Here is a 16,459-nt window from a genome sequence, read left to right on the forward strand (position 1 = left end):
CTCAGGAAGGTGGCGGGGGCGTGTGCGTGTCGGACTGACGGTTGGCGCTTTAACCGGAGTCCTAGCAGAGCTTCCTTTGCCGCCCTTCCCCTCCTCTCTTCCCCGGCTCCCAACACCCTAGCTTCGAGCCGGGGAGGGGAGGAGGGCGGGTTGGCGTCCTCCAGCGTGACGCCCAGGGGCTTCCAGTTCGTCCTGAGTGGGTCCGCCCCCGGGGCGTTAGGAGGGGGCGGGGCTGCAGTCTTAGAACTTGGGACTCCTGCCCCGACGCTGCCTCTGCTAGAGCCAAGCAGGCAGTCTAGTCTGGTCAGGAGCGAGCCATGACGGTGCTGCGGGGCCTCTGGCCGGAGGTGCAGGACACCTGCACCTCATTGGGGCTGATGCTGTTGCTCGTGCTGTTCATGGGGCTGGCCCGCGTGGTCACCCGGCTGCAGCTGCACAGGTTCATGATGGCCCACACCTTCGTCTTGGAGTTTCTGGCCACCTTCCAGCTCTGCTGCTGCACGCATGAGCTGCAACTGCTGAGCGAGCAGGAACCCGCGCACCCCACCTGGCCGCTGACGCTAATCTACTTCTTCTCGTTAGTGCATGGCCTAACTCTGGTGGGCACCTCCAGCAACCCGTGCGGCGTGATGATGCAGATGATGCTGGGAGGAATGTCCCCTGAGACAGGTGCGATTAGGCTGTTGGCTCAGCTGATTGGTGCCCTGTGTAGCAGGTACTGCATAAGCGCCTTGTGGAGCCTGGGGCTGACCAAGTATCATCTCAACGAGAGGACCTTCATTTGCAGGAATCCTATTCAAGTCGACTTACCCAAAGCGGTCATCACAGAGGCCATCTGCTCCTTTATCTTCCACAGCGCTTTGCTGCACTTCCAGGAGATCAGAAACAAGCTTCGTATCCACCTGCTGGCAGCTCTCATCACCTTTTTGGTCTACTCAGGTTTGTTATTCCCACAAAACACTTGGCACCTCCGGAGCCTCTATGACCTGAGGCGCGAAGTTCTTTACCAAGATACATTTGAAACCCCTACACCTCTGCGATGCCAATATTGGTATCCCCATTATTCTAAACATTTTGCAGCCTGTTCTTTACCAGTAGTGCAGACATATAGATCCTCCATTCAGTGCTTTTTTGAACTCCCAGCAACAGGAGCCATTTCTGTGCTGAAACAGATCTTGTGAAATACTGCCAAGGGTTCAAATATCCTACAAAGGGATTGTTTTAATGGTAGAAAGGAAAGATAACTTATCAGCTATCTCTTTCTTCATGCCAACCTGACACTCAGACTGAAAAATGATCATGGGTTTAAAAAGGTGCTTTTCAACTTAAAGCACAGACAACATGATTGGTTAATAATAAGAGTGAGGAGTAGAAATTCTGTAGTTCTGTTTCTTAGTTCTTTTTCTACAAAATTAAAACTTGCTTGATATTAAAGATGATTTTTTTTTAAAAAGTAATTCGAGAAATCTGATGATTTCTTGCAAACCATTGGTTTACTTTGACAGATCTCAGATGCAGTGAATACCCTGGATATCCTAAAGGGACAAGGAAATTAAAAAAAAAAACCACCAAAAGTTTAATGATGAAATGTGTCATTTTAAATGATTGCAATGAAGTAGCTTCATTGGGACTATATAAAATGTTTTAGAGGCAGGAATCTAATAAAAGGAAATTAATAGTAAAGGTCTATCTTCTGCCCACTGAAAGTGAAATTGTAAGTAGAAGCAAACCTCAAAAGAAAGGCTTCTAAAGGGGCGTCTGGGTGGCTCAGTGGGTTAAAGCCTCTGCCTTTGGCTCAGGTTATGATCTCAGGGTCCTGGGATCGAGCCCACGTTGGGCTCTCTGCTCATCGGGGAGCCTGCTTCCTCCTCTCTCTCTCTGCGTGCCTCTCTGCCTACTTGTGATCTCTGTCTAATATACAAATAAAATCTTAAAAAAAAAAAAAAAAAAGAAAGGCTTCTAAATATTTGCTTGACTTCCCAGGGTAAAAATGAAAGACTTTCCAACCCGTCTTCCATCCATTAGATATATTACTATTCTTTGTGTGTAGACACAGATGGAAATAAAGGGTAGAACAGAGAGGGAAAGATTTCTGTATATTTCAGGGGTTGGTAAATAGTCGCTTATTTATTAAAGTTTTAGGTTTGGGCTAAAGTAGAAACATGCCCCATATATGAAGATAATCATCCCTCACAAAAAGTTATATACTCATAAAATTAATGTTTTATAGTTTTCCAGGTAATCCCAGTATGAAACCAAAGCTGAGAAACCACTGCTCTTGTCCAGACTTGTGCTGGCCAATTCGGAAGACACTAGATACATGTGATTTTTCAGATTAAAATGAACTAAAATTAAATACTTGATTCCTCAGTTGCAATAGCTTTATTTCAAGTAGTCAGTAGCCACACGTGGCTAGCAGGTACAGTACCAGTGCCAGAGACTGTTTGCTGGGGCAGAACATAATAGAAAATTGTGGATTACTACTGTTACAGAAATTGATAATCTATTATGATCTTCCTTTTCTGTCAATGTAAGGGAGATAAGAGTATTCATTGAGCAATATACTAATAAGCACATAGGGAATTTATATGAGTTATCTTAGTTAATCCTTAGGAAAACTCACTAATGAATACATTTTAAGTAAAGTGAGGCTCACAAAAGTGAAATGACTTGTCCAAGCTCACACAGCTAGAATGTGCTAGAATCATGGTTCAAACTGACACTAAAGCTTATTCACAATATATTATCAGCATTTCTATACTGCACTCCTCAAAAGTAACAAAAATATGTACATACAATTGAACATTATTCAGCCATGAAAGGGAATTAAGTTCTGATAAATACTACAACATGGATGAACTTTGACAGACACAAAGGAACAAATGTTGCAGGACTCCACTTATACAAAAACCAGCATATGGGGCATGTGGGTGGCTCAGCCATTAAGCATCTGCCTTTGGCTCAGTTCATGATCCCAGGGTCTTGGGATCCAGCCCTGCATCATACTCCCTGCTCAGCGGGAAGCCTGCTTCTCCCTCTCACACTCACCTTGCTTGTGTTCCCTCTCTCACTATCTTTCTTTCTGTTAAATAAATAAAATCTTTATTTAAAAAAAAAAACAACACAGCATAGGCAAATTCACAGAGTCAGAAAGTATAATAGAGGTTACCAGGGACTAGGGGGCAGAGAGGAGTAGGGACTTATTCTTTAATGGGTACAGAGTACAGAGTTTCTGTTTGGGGTGATGGTAAAGTTTTAGAAATTGTGGTGATAGTTGAACATTGTAAATATAATTAATGACACTGAATATACCCTTAAAAATGGTTAAAATGGCATGTTTTATGTCATATACCTTACCGTAATTTTAAAAATTTTAAGTTGCAGGGCACCTGGGTGGCTCAGTGGATTAAGCCGCTGCCTTCAGCTCAGGTCATGATCTCAGGGTCCTGGGATTGAGCCCCACATCAGGCTCTCTGCTCAGTGGGGAGCCTGCTTCCCCCTCTCTCTCTGCCTGCCTCTCTGCCTACTTGTGATCCCTGTCTGTCAAATAAATAAATAAAATCTTTTTAAAAAATTTAAGTTGCTAAAGGATTCTTTTGCCAAGTAAGTCTGGCAAACACTGGATTAAACAGATTTTCTTTTTTTTTTTTTTTAAGATTTTATTTACTTATTTGACAGAGAGAGAGATCACAAGTAGGCAGAGCAGCAGACGGGGGCGGGGGGAGCAGGCGAGAGCCCAATGCGGGGCTCAATCCCAGGACTCTGAGATCATGACCTGAGCCGAAGGCAGAGGCTGAAGCCATTGAGCCACCCAGGCACCCCAAGCAGATTTTCTAATGTTAAGACTTTAACAGAGGCTTTTCTATGCTGTTACATATTGTGAAACCCCAAAAGGAGGATGTGGAACAGTTTTTCAAACTTATGGAATCCTTTTGTCTAGGACTATGTAACAGAAGAGAACACACTTTGGGTAATGCTACACTAAGCCATAACTCCAAGTTATCTTCTGTGGATACATCATAACTTTAGACCAGAATTGTTCCAGACAGAATGAACTGTCTTGGGACTGATCAAATTTCTGTCATATCAGAGATAGGTAAGGCTTTTGTAGGAAGGATTTAAGAATGGATAGGGGAGGAAAGACAGGAGAAGGGTCAGCTAAGTCAAGTCTTATTACAAATTACTTTTATATGTCTTCTTTTTAACTTCTAAGGTACTGTTGATGGTGGTTTGACATGGTTGTGTGCTAGGACATGATTTATTAACATGTTAGAGCTATAAAACTATTAATGCCCATTTTAAGTAAATCTCCTTAATTTTGATTTTGGAGAATTTGGTTCAATGAACAAGGTAAAAGAGAACAGCATTCATTTTTTTTAAGATTATTTATTTTAGAGAGAGAGTTGGGAGGGGCAGAAGGAGAGAGAGAAAAACTTTAGCAAATTCTGCGCTGAGCATGGAGCCAATGAGGGGCCTGTTCTCAGGACCCTGAGTTCACAACCTGAACAGAAACCAAAAGTCAGATGATCAACCAACTGAGCCACCCAGGGGCCCCTGCATTCATTTTTTTTTTTTTTAAAGATTTTATTTATTTATTTGACAGAGAGAGAGATCACAAGTAGGCAGAGAGGCAGGCAGAGAGCGAGGAGGAAGCAGGCTCCCTGCGGAGCAGAGAGCCCGATGTGGGGCTCGATCCCAGGACCCCGAGATCATGACCTGAGCCGAAGGCAGCGGCTTAATCCACTGAGCCACCCAGGCGCCCCCTGCATTCATTTTTAATTAGAGTTGACTCTTGAACAATGCAGGGGTTAGGGGCACTAAGCCCTTGCACAGTCAAAAATCCATATATAACTTTTGATTCCCACAAAACTTAACTAATAGCCTATTGTTGACTGGAAGTCTTACTGTTAACAGTTGATTAACACATATTTTGTATGTTGTATATATTATATACTGTATTCTTTCAATAAAGTAAGTTAGGGGGGGAAATGTTAAGAAAATCATGAGAAAATACATTTACAGTAATGTATGGTATTTATTAAAAAAAATCTGTATAGAAGGGTACCCATGCATCTCAAACCCATGTTGTTAAAGGGTCAATGGTAAGTATTGAAAAAAATCTGTTATTTTATACATCTAAGTAAGTTGTCTTTATTACTGCACCTGTTCATTACCGTTACAGAATTTTTAATTATACATTGTTTTCTGATGTCTTCTTCCAACAGAGAGTAAGCTTTATGAATACAGAGACTAAAATTATTTTATTCATTATTACATATAACCAGGTCTTAGCATTGTGTCACCTGTTACAAATCAAATACTCCTATTCACTTTAAAAAATCATGTAGAAAAAAATAATATATATCTGGATGTTTTATATTTCATGTCTAAGGGCTTTCAAAATAAGCCTAATAAATTATCTGAAGAAATTATAGTATTTTTACTTCATTATTCCATTCAGGAATTTTTGGTATCCTTCTGAATCATGAAGAATATAGGTAAGATTTTTTTGTCAAAGAAGGGAACTAAGTCCTTTAAATGTTTGCTTTTAATATAAGAACTATATGAAATAGATACTCATTTACAAATGAAAAATTGCTTCAAAGGTCCAGAACATTTATTTATTAATGTAGTAGCTAAGTGCACAGGTCTGGAGTTGTGCTGTACCCTTAGAAGAGATACTTAATTTAGGTCTCATTTCCTCATCTTTAAAATGGAGAATAATAGGGGCGCCTGGGTGGCTCAGTGGATTAAGCCGCTGCCTTCGGCTCAGGTCATGATCTCAGGGTCCTGGGATCGAGCCCCGCATCGGGCTCTCTGCTCTGCAGGGAGCCTGCTTCCTCCTCTCTCTCTGCCTGCCTCTCTGCCTACTTGTGATCTCTCTCTCTGTCAAATAAATAAATAAAATCTTTAAAAAAAAATGGAGAATAATAACTATCTGTCTCTTAAGAGTACTATGACAAATAGAATAACATATTTCAAGTTCGAATTTTAGTACCTGGCACAAATATTCTAGTCACTGGAAAGGGCTACCCTCCTCTCTAAATTAGTTAATTAACATTCTGGCTTATACATGAGTCTTTTGGTTTTAACTGGTGTCATTCTGTCCCAGTGAATTTGATTCCCTTTAGGAGTCTTGAGTAACATCAGCATCTAGAATTGCCAGATTTGAAACCTGGACTTTGACACAGTCTTTAACTGTGGTAATTTCACCAAGTTCCTGCTATCCTGTAAGACTCTTGACAATCAGCCAGCTCGGTCTTCCCATTGATATCTCCTCTTGACATATATTATTATGTCTTCTCCCCTTTAGATGTCAAAAAACAATATTTTTCAAAGATAGTTTGTTAGTCCTATACCTGATTGATGATTCTTTTTAAATAATTCATTTTAATTACACAATGCATGAACATATTTTATTAAAAATTAAAACAGAAACAATGAGACCAAAAGTGCCTTTTGACTGCCATCCTCAATGCCTGTCCTCTCTCCTTCTCTGCCTACTCTTCCCACCAGGGTAGTCCTCTGCACATGCGTGTGTGTTGATGTGTTTGTGTGTGTCCTTCCAAACTCTGTATTTGATTTATTATATAGATAAGACCCTATGGAAGCTATTATTTAGGTATGTTCACATTAACATAAAAGGTATCATACCTTACTTTTGCAGTTTGCTTTTCTTGATGGTAGTAGTTGTTCAGTGGTATCTTGGAGACCTACCAATGTTAATCAGTAAAGAGATTTCTCTCATTTGTCAAAATACTGCATGTTATTCCAAATTAATAAGCTTGTTTATTTAGCTGTCTTCTTATGGGCAGTCAGGTTTTTCCCAGTTCTGTGCTACTATAAACAACTTTGATATGTCTACTTGTATACAAGTATCAATAGTTCTGTACAAGAGTGGGGATTTTTTTTAAAGATTTTATTTATTTATTTGACACAGAGAGAGAGATCACAAGTAGGCCAAGGGAGGCAGAGAGGGGGAGGGGAAGCAGGCTCCCCGCTGAGCAGACAGCCGGATGCAGGGCTTGATCCCAGGACCCTGAGATCATGACCTGAGCTGAAGGCAGAGGCTTAACCCACTGAGCCACCGAAGTGCCCCAACAGTGGTTTTCAATAAGAACCCCACCCCCACCGCATTGCAGGGAACATTCAGGAATGTGTGGAGACATTTTTGGTTGTTAGAGTGTTGGGGAAGATGGATGTGCTGGAATCTAGTGGGTAAGGACCAAGGAAGCTACTAAATATCCCACAATGCATAGGGCAGCCCCCAACAAAGAGCTATCTATATAATCTAAAATGTCAAAGCCAAAGCCACATGTTTGGGGCTTTTTTAAGATTTATTTATTTGAGAGAGAGAGAGAGAGAGAGAGAGAGAGCACACACATGAACAGGACGGGGAGAGGGAGAGGGAGACAGAATCCCAAGCAGGCTCCACACTGAGTGCAGAGCCTGACATGGGGCTTGATCTCAAGGCCCTGAGATCAAGATCTGAGCCAAAACCAAGAGTCTGATGCTTAACCGACTCTGCCACTCAGGAACCCCTTGGACTTTTGTTGACACGGAACCCACTCCTGATATAAATTTCTGTATCAGCTATTTTTTTCCCCAAAGATTTTATCTACTTATTTGAGCAAAAGAGAAAGCACGAGCATGAAAAGCGGAAGCCCAACACAGGGCCTGATCCTAGGACCTTGGCTGGGATCATGACCTGAGCTGAAGGCAAGGGCACTTAACCAATTGAGCCACCCACACGCCCCGTATATCAGCTATAGCTTAAAATCATAGTTTTTCGTGATTCTGTGGGTCAGATTGGAAATTCCTCTGAGACTGTTTAGCTGGACAGTTGGTGGGGCTGGAGAAGCTTCACTTATGTGTCCAGCAGTCAGTGGCAACTGTCAGTTCTCCTCTGTGTGGCCTCTTATCTTCCATCAGCCTAGACCAGCTTACTTACGTGGTCAGGGCACTGTTCCAAGAGAGCAAAAAGTGGAAGCTGATGGGTTTTTTTGAGACCTGAACCTAGAATTCACTGTCACTTATCATGTTCAGAATTGGCATAGCATCACTTCTGCTGCGTTCTCTTTGTCAATGCAAGTTGCAAAGCCAGTCCATATTCCAAGAGGCGAAGGTGGGGGGAGCAGCTTCCACAACATCACACTCAGCAGAATTGGTGATGCGAGGACTAGAAGATAGGGCAAGTGAAGTAGTTTGAATTTTAGGATGGTGTAAGACTGATGGATAGTGTTCTTAGACCTAATGGAAATAGCAAAGGCCTAATGGGAACACCAAAATAAACTAATTATGAGAGCAGTGGGTCAGTCTATTTTTACTTATGCATGTCTCAGAAAAGCACAGGTCACTTGTATAATCATAGCACATATTACACTGTAACGTAAAGACCTGTATAAGTCCTTATCTTTTGCCCATGATGTCTACTATATAGGAACTCAGCAATTTTTTTATTGAACTGAAATGACCACCTACCAACCAAACAATTCTGTTGGTCCTTGGCAGTTCCAGGTTTAACATTCCAGGATTGACTATTCAAGAGTGATTCTGAACATGTATCTTTTATAATTGCTGGGACATGAGTATGAATCATGCTGTGAGGCCTGTGATCTAGAAAAAACTCTTAGCCATGGAGTGAACTTAGTTCACTACTCAACACCTTCATTTTGACATAGCTTCAATATTTGCAGCCTATCAAGTATAATATCTCATTAGTGAAATCTTATGAAAGGGTTGCTTTATTTCCAATTTTACTGCATTTTATGAAGACAGCATACTATAGTGGCATATGTCAAGGTAAAATTTGTGAAGATATCAGGATATATCTCTGTAGCTGAATCAGAGGCCAATGGGTATGCCCAAACTTCTACACAGAAGTAAGAGAAAAGTTACTATCTCAGGAATATTCTTAGGGTATGTTCTGAAAAGCTGAGCCACAGATCTCGTCCATTCAAAGGAAGTCTAGCCTCCTCGGCTTTTCCTTACTTGTGTGGCCAGAACTAAACTGCTAGGCTCCACGTCAGAGAGAGAACCTGGGTGCAGAGCTGGACCATGAATCCTAAAAAGTAATCAACAGAATTTGTGCTTACCTTTCACAACTATACACGATCACTTTTTTTATTTAAAAAATTTTGTAGCCGGGGCGCCTGGGTGGCTCAGTGGGTTAAAGCCTCTGCCTTCGGCTCAGGTCATGATCCCAGGGTCCTGGGATCGAGCCCCGCATCGGGCTCTCTGCTCTGTGGGGAGCCTGCTTTCCCCTCTCTGCCTGCCTCGCTGCCTACTTGTAATCTCTGTCACATAAATAAATGAAATCTTTAAAAAATATATAAATAAATAATAAATAAAAAATTTTGTAGCCACTTTATTGACATAATTCACATGCCATTCACAGTCCCTTCTTCAGGGCTTTCTCTGTTGACAAGTAAAAATGGAGACAATGATAATACTTTGGTCCATTTTCTGTTTTCAACACAAAGGTCTACTTACGCCCAAGAGGACCCTAAGGTATTGTATCCATTTTAAATGTATTTTCATTATTATTTTTTTTTCACTTACATTGATGAATGTTAAAAGATTGGCAGCCAAATCTCCTATTTCATAAACTTTTAGGAGCAATAATAGAACAGATTAACTTTCAATATGCATTCTATAATATATAGGAAAAGCACTGGATTAAAACTCAATGTCCTAGCACATCATAATGTATAATCTATTTTTATATTCTATAATATGTCAGGTGATTCTGCAAAGGAAGATTATAGCATAAGAACACTTAAACGCCTAAAATAAAGTAGTTACAAGAAAATGCAAAATATATGGTTTGGTATCACTCTGCTTAAAATGTATTACAGGAGGAAGTCTAACAGGAGCTGTATTTAATCCAGCTTTGGCACTTTCACTGCATTTCAAGTGTTTTGATGAAGCATTCCTTCGGTTTTTTATAGTATATTGGCTCGCTCCTTCTTTAGGTAAGCATATTTTTATTAATATGATTATAAAATTAGGGTATCTTAAAATGATACGCAATGTCACTTTAACATGTCAATTTCCAAACCCAGAATAGGGACAAAAAAGAAAATGAAAAAGATAGTTAACATACCTGAAATAATACTTTATTTGTGCAGTATCCTTTAAAACTTTTTCTTCAAAGAAATAAAGTTATCTAGTTAAGGGTAGTCATTTTCAGGTATGATACCACTTTAAGAAACTCTCATATACACCAAAAAACTGAGGAGTGATTCCTTCCATTAAAAAAAATATTTCTGGGGCGCCTGGGTGGCTCAGTGGGTTAAGCCGCTGCCTTCAGTTCAGGTCATGATCTCAGGGTCCTGGGATCGAGTCCCACATCCGGCTCTCTGCTCAGCGGCGAGCCTGCTTCCCTCTCTCTCTCTCTGCCTGCTTCTCTGTCTACTTGTGATCTCTCTCTGTCAAATAAATAAATTTAGAAAAAAAACAAACAGGTATTGTGTCAAACTTGTTTAAAAAAAAATATTTCTTACTAAAGGGAATTTCTTTTTTCAAATTTGTGAGTTCCAGATAAAATACTGTTTAGCTCATTTGACTCATTTTGCAAAAGAGCATCTCATTAAATAATGGATAACTATAATAAGTATAGTTTAAAAATTATCCACAATTGCATTACTATTATTTCTATCTGGATCAGATATATAAAACTTCTCTTACTTATAATATGCATTTCTTTTTATAAGTTATCAGCATTTCTTGATTTTGTTTAGTCACCTCTTAGAAGCCTGATTATAAATCATAACTGTAAATGACTGTGAGGATGCCTGGCCTTTATTAGTTCATCTTTTTTATCCACTTTTAGCATTTTGTTTCTTGTTGCTCATTTCTGCTTAAATTCTGTTAATTAAAAAAAATTTTTTTTAATTAGGGTACATATAGAAGGGAACATTGGCACAATATGTTTGAACACCCAGCACACTTAACTCCACACATTCACCTTCCACGCCTTTATTTCACACTTAAGACCTATTTTGCTCAGTAATAATATCTGTGGACTTAAACATGAAAAATATCAGAAAAAATTTGTATTTTAAAATGCTAACAATGGCAGCTATTTTTCAGTTCTAAAGATTGCTAGTGTTTTCTAATAACTTTTTAAAATTTTCTCTTTATTTTTAAAAAATATTTACTTATTTGTCAGAGAGAGTGAGAGAGAGCACACAAGCAGGGGAAAGCAGCAGGCAGAGGGAGAAGCAGGCTCCCCGTTGAGCAGGGAGCCCACTGTGGGTCAGAGGAGTGAGCAACTCTTGATCTCGGGGTTCATGGGTTTGAGCCCCATGCTGGGTATAGAGATTACTTAAAAAAAAAAAAAAACTTTAAAAAAAGAATTATATCATCCATTACTTAAAATAACACTAAAACGTAGGTAGGTCTTTCCAAAAGAATTTTTATTTATTGTTTGTTTGTTTTAGAGACAGAGCACATGAGCAAGTGGGGTAAGGGGGCAGAGGGAGAGAAAATCCTAAGCATGCTCCAGCCCAGTGAGAGCATGATACAGGCTTAATCTCAAAACCCCAAGATCACCCTGAGCTGAAATCAAGAGTCTGATGGTTAACTGACTGAGCCACCCAGGAGCACTTCCAAAAGAATTATTAAAAGGAAAAAAAATCAGACTGACACTTCTTTTTTAAAGTAATCTCTATACCCAACATGGGTCTCAAACTCACAACCCTGAGATTAAGAGTCACATGCTGTATGGACCAAGCCAGCCAGGCACCCCCAGAAAACACAGCTTAAAGCAAAAGGTCGTGCAGGTGCCTGGCTGTCTCAGTGGAACATGTGACTCTTGATTTCAGGGTTTTAAGTTTGAACTTCATGGTGGGTGTAGAGATTACTTTTTTTTTTTTTTTTAAGATTTTATTTATTTATTTGACAGAGAGAGAGATCACAAGAAGGCAGAAAAGCAGGCAGAGAGAGAGGGGGAAGCAGACTTCCTGCTGAACAGAGAGCCCAATGCAGGGCTTGATCCCAGGACCCTGAGATCATGACCTGAGCCAAAGGCAGAGGTTTAACCCACTGAGCTACCCAGGCACCCCCTGTAGAGATTACTTTTTAAAAATCTTTAAAAAAATATTTCTAGCCTAAATCATTTAATAAATTCTTCCTGGAAAAACATACTAGAAAAAAGTCTCAAAATAGAAAAAAGAGGAGAAATCACTTCTGCTCCTTTTAAAAGTGTACAGACCAGAGAGTAGTAGGGTAGGGAAAGAGACTACATTCTGTTCATGTTATTATAGTCCAGATAGGAAGGTAACATTACTTGAAGCTATTACTGAAACATTTTATGGAACCACTTACCCTCCCAAAAATCCAAACACCCAAAGAAAAAAGTATATATTTATTTTGTTTCTTCATATTCAAGGAATCTTTTATAAATGGCATTGGGATTAAACTTTTTAGCAATTATCTTTGGCCCTAATTGACTTGTTGAAAATATACAAAAATTCTTTGTTGGCCTACGGATTTCCCAGCTTTTTCCAAATAGACTTAATTAAAACTTCTTATAGCTCTTGGTTTAAAGAGGTTTGTTCCTACACTTGTTTAAGAGGTTTAGGAATGAAAAGCAATACAAGAATCCTTAAATAGATATACATAAAAGATATATGTGAATAAATGGCACTTTTTAGAATATTGAATTCCAGTTTGACATTAGATTTTGTCATTCATTGAAGTTACATTTCCATTGGCAAAAAAAAAAAAAAAAAATGGCATCAAATGAAGTTAATGCCACACTATAGGAAGGATGGGAAAAATAAGAAATTATAGTTTTAGGGGCACCCGGCTGGCTCAGTAGCGCATTCGACTCTTGATTGATCTTGCGGTTGTGAGTTCAAGCCCCATGTTGGGTGTAGAGATTACTTAGAAATAAAATCTTATGGAGCACTTGGGTAGCTCAGTCAGTTAAATGTCTGACTCTTGATCTCAGCTCAGGTCTTGATCTTACGGTCCCGAGATCAGGTCTGACATTGTGCTCCACACTGGGCATGGAGCCTACTTAATAAAGAAAATAAAATCTTTCATTTTTTTTTAAGATTTTATTTTTTTAAATTTATTTGACAGAGAGAAATCACAAGTAGGCAGAGAGGCACACACAGAGAGAGAGAGAGAGAGGAGGAAGCAGGCTCCCTGCCAAGGAGAGAGCCAGATGTGGGACTCAATCCCATGACCCTGAGATCATGACCTGAGCCGAAGGCAGAGGCTTAACCCACTGAGCCACCCAGGCACCCCAAGAAAATAAAATCTTAAATAAATTATATTTTTACAAGAGTCCTTCAAACAGCCAAATAAAAGATAGAGTGTCAAATAAACAAAACCCTGTTGAAGCTACATTAGGTGATACCATTGAGTGAGACAGAGGAGTCATCCCAAGATATCTTTCCCTTCTTGACCAAGCAGGGAGCAAACTATTCTTAGAAGCCATACTCCTTGTTTTTCTTGTTTCTCTTCATAGCAGAGATAATTATAATTTTTCTAATGGCTCTTGCCATCTCTCCAAAATTAATTTAAAATAGTAGAAATGTGACTATAATAATGCATATAGAATTAAGTCTGTAAGGGTGCTTTAGTGGCTCAGTAAGTTAAGCACCTGCCTTTGACTCAGGTCATGATCCTGGGGTCCTGGGACTGAGCCCTGCATTGGGCTCCCTGCTCAGTGGGGAGTCTGCTGCTCCCTCTCCCTCTGCTGCTCCCCCTGCTTGTGCTCTATCTCAAATAAAAAATTTAAAAAAATTAATTCTCTAGTTTACATATTTCATATAATGAAAAAAATTTTGGAAAACATTTTCAATGTAGTATCTTATGCTCTAGCTCTGACGTTATAAAGAAAATGTCAAATTTTGTGGGTCAGTTAACATATGGGTTGTTTCTTTTTTTTTCTTTCTTTCATTTAAAGCCTTTGGTTGCAAAACAGACTCATCTTTCAGAGATGTGTTAAGCTATCCAAATCCTAGTCAAACGAGGAGTAAAAAAATATCAAATCTGCATGTGACAAAAACTCATTCTTTTTTTTTTTTTTAAGATTTTATTTATTTATTTGACAGAGAGAAACACAGCGAGAGAGGGAATACAAGCAGGGGGAGTGAGAGAGGGAGAAGCAGGCTTCCCGCTATGCAGGGAGCCTGATATGGGGCTTGATCCCATGACGCTGGGATCATGACCTGAGCCAAAGGCAGAGGCTTAACCCACTGAGCCACCCAGGCGCCCCACAAAAACTCATTCTTAATCTGAGTTTAAACTAATTTAGAGCTTTAAGCCTAAATATGTTAAGATAAAAATATTAATTATTGCAGACATCCCTTTTTTAAAATATTTTATTTACTTATTTGACAGACAGATCACAAGTAGTCAAAGAGGCAGGCAGAGAGAGAGAGGAGGAAACAGGCTCTCCGTCAAGCAGAGAGCCTGATGTGGGACTCGATCCTAGGACCCTGAGATCATGACCTGAGCCAAAGGCAGAGGCTTAACCCGCTGAGCCACCCCGGTGCCCCCAGACGTCCCTTTCAAGACAGTGATTTGAGCCCTATGGCTGTCTCCTCCAGCCCTATTTCCCCACCAAAAAATTAACCAATAGCCACATGCTTAGATTTATCTGGTGTGACCTCAAAAATGAATATTTACTAATATATGACACTTTACTTTTTACATATTTTCTTTTTTTAGAAAAAAAAGATTCTGTGTATTCATTTGAGAGAAAGAAAGAGGGAAAAGAGTGGGGGAAGGGGCAGAGGGAGACGGAGAGAGAGGTTCTCAAGCAGACTCTGTGCCAAGCATGGAGCCCAACATAGGTTTTGATCCCAAGACCATGTGATTTTTGACCTGAACTGAAATCAACAGTCGGATGCTCAACTGACTGAGACAGGCAGGTGTCCCACATATTTTCTATTTAAGATATAAAAGTTCAGCACTGAAATTTTGTTTTAGACATTTTGCTTGGAATAGCTCTAAAAGTTATTAATACTGTGACTGATGAGGAAAAAAAGAGAAGGAAGAAAGAAGTGTTTGAGCATTCCAAATGAAAACTCAAGAGTGCTTTCAGTTGCCTTATTCTCCCAGTATATACATCTCTGAGGCATGGAAGGACACAGTGTTGCTATTTTAGAGAAGAGCAAATGGACCTAAATCCAGGGTTTCTCACTCAGGAAGTCAGTAATGGAGTCAGAACTAGGACTCCAGATCTATTTATCCTTTCAATTCACTGTTTAGGTCCTTCTGGTTTTACCAGGTACATACTGTTTTTAAAGACTCATGGTTGAGGAAAAATGTGAGAATGTTATATTAAAAAATATCCATGTGTTTTGGGGGAACAGGTGGTGGGTGATGGGGAGGGCACGTTTTGCATGGAGCACTGGGTGTTGTGCAAAAAGAATGAATACTGTTACGCTGAAAAAAAAATAAATAAATAGAAAACATAAACTAAAAATAAATAAATAAATAAATAAATAAATAAAATAAATCTTTAAAAAAATAAATAAACTGCTACTGTGTATCACAGAGACCACTTCAATATATATGTATATTTTAATGGTTTCAAAATAAATTATTTAAGTAATTTGGTCCTATTAAAAAAAAAAAAAAAATATCCATGTGTTTCATGTAGAATTGATGCAACTAATTCTTTTAAACATAGATTTCCAAATCTCTAGGTATGTAATCTTAAATTATAGACACTGAGTGATTATTAACTTCCTTAGATTGTTTTTATTTTACTCTATTTTGTCTTTCAGGTATATTGTTGATGATTTTGATGTTCAGCTTTTTCCTCCCATGGCTGTATAACAACCATACAATTAATAAAAAGGAATAACTATTCCGAAAGACTCAAACTAAGTTACAGGACAGTCAAGCTGGATGTGATAAAGATTTTATCACCTCATATTCAACATACTGGCTGCATTGGACTCATCAATCTTTAGCTTCCTCTGAGGAAGTGCCTTGTAGTTGTCATCAATGGAACTTAAAAAACCTAATTACTGTGAAAAGGAGATATCCTGTGTTTCTCAGTTTTTCTTTTGACTGTGTATTAAATGCTGCTAGAAAAAACATTAGGGGTACCTGGGTGCCTCAGTTGGTTGAGTGTCCAACTCTTGGTTTTGGCTCAGGTCATGATATCAGGGTCATGAGATCAAGCCTTGTGTTGGGCTCCATGCTCAGCGACGAGTCTGCTTGAGATTCTCTCTCTCTCCCTCCCTGTACCCTTCCCCAGCTCTCTGTCTCTAAGTAAAAAAATAAATCTTTTTTTGAAAAAGACTCATTACATTAAATGTACATCTCAAGTGATAATTATTAATTTTGACAAAAAAAGGAGCACAGGGAAGGGAGGTGATAATAGGACCAAAGAAAGAGTGTGTATCAAATCTGACCTGAATGAACAGGATTATTAGCCAAAGTAGGACCAGTCATGCTTACAGACCTAGAGAGGGTAGATTTC

General features: G+C 39.3%; 1 protein-coding gene across 1 annotated transcript; it reads left to right on the forward strand.

Annotated features, from left to right (window-relative positions):
* Positions 1-16: 16 nt before the first annotated feature.
* AQP11 (aquaporin 11) lies at positions 17-16,013 on the forward strand. Its single transcript, XM_046016056.1, has 3 exons — positions 17-939; positions 9,858-9,974; positions 15,756-16,013. The coding sequence occupies exons 1-3, from the start codon at positions 318-320 to the stop codon at positions 15,833-15,835; spliced, it is 819 nt and encodes a 272-aa protein (XP_045872012.1). The 5' UTR covers positions 17-317; the 3' UTR covers positions 15,836-16,013.
* Positions 16,014-16,459: the final 446 nt, after the last annotated feature.

The sequence above is a fragment of the Meles meles genome, chromosome 8 (assembly GCF_922984935.1).
Source record: "Meles meles chromosome 8, mMelMel3.1 paternal haplotype, whole genome shotgun sequence".
NCBI lineage: Eukaryota > Metazoa > Chordata > Mammalia > Carnivora > Mustelidae > Meles > Meles meles.

Bases quoted from the DNA above. Each gene is read 5' to 3' on its own strand.
- AQP11 (XM_046016056.1), top strand. From the start codon at position 318: ATGACGGTGCTGCGGGGCCTCTGGCCGGAGGTGCAGGACACCTGCACC. The intron at 940-9,857 runs GTTTGTTATTCC...AATGTATTACAG, and splicing joins CACCTTTTTGGTCTACTCAG to GAGGAAGTCTAACAGGAGCT. The intron at 9,975-15,755 runs GTAAGCATATTT...TTTGTCTTTCAG, and splicing joins TTGGCTCGCTCCTTCTTTAG to GTATATTGTTGATGATTTTG.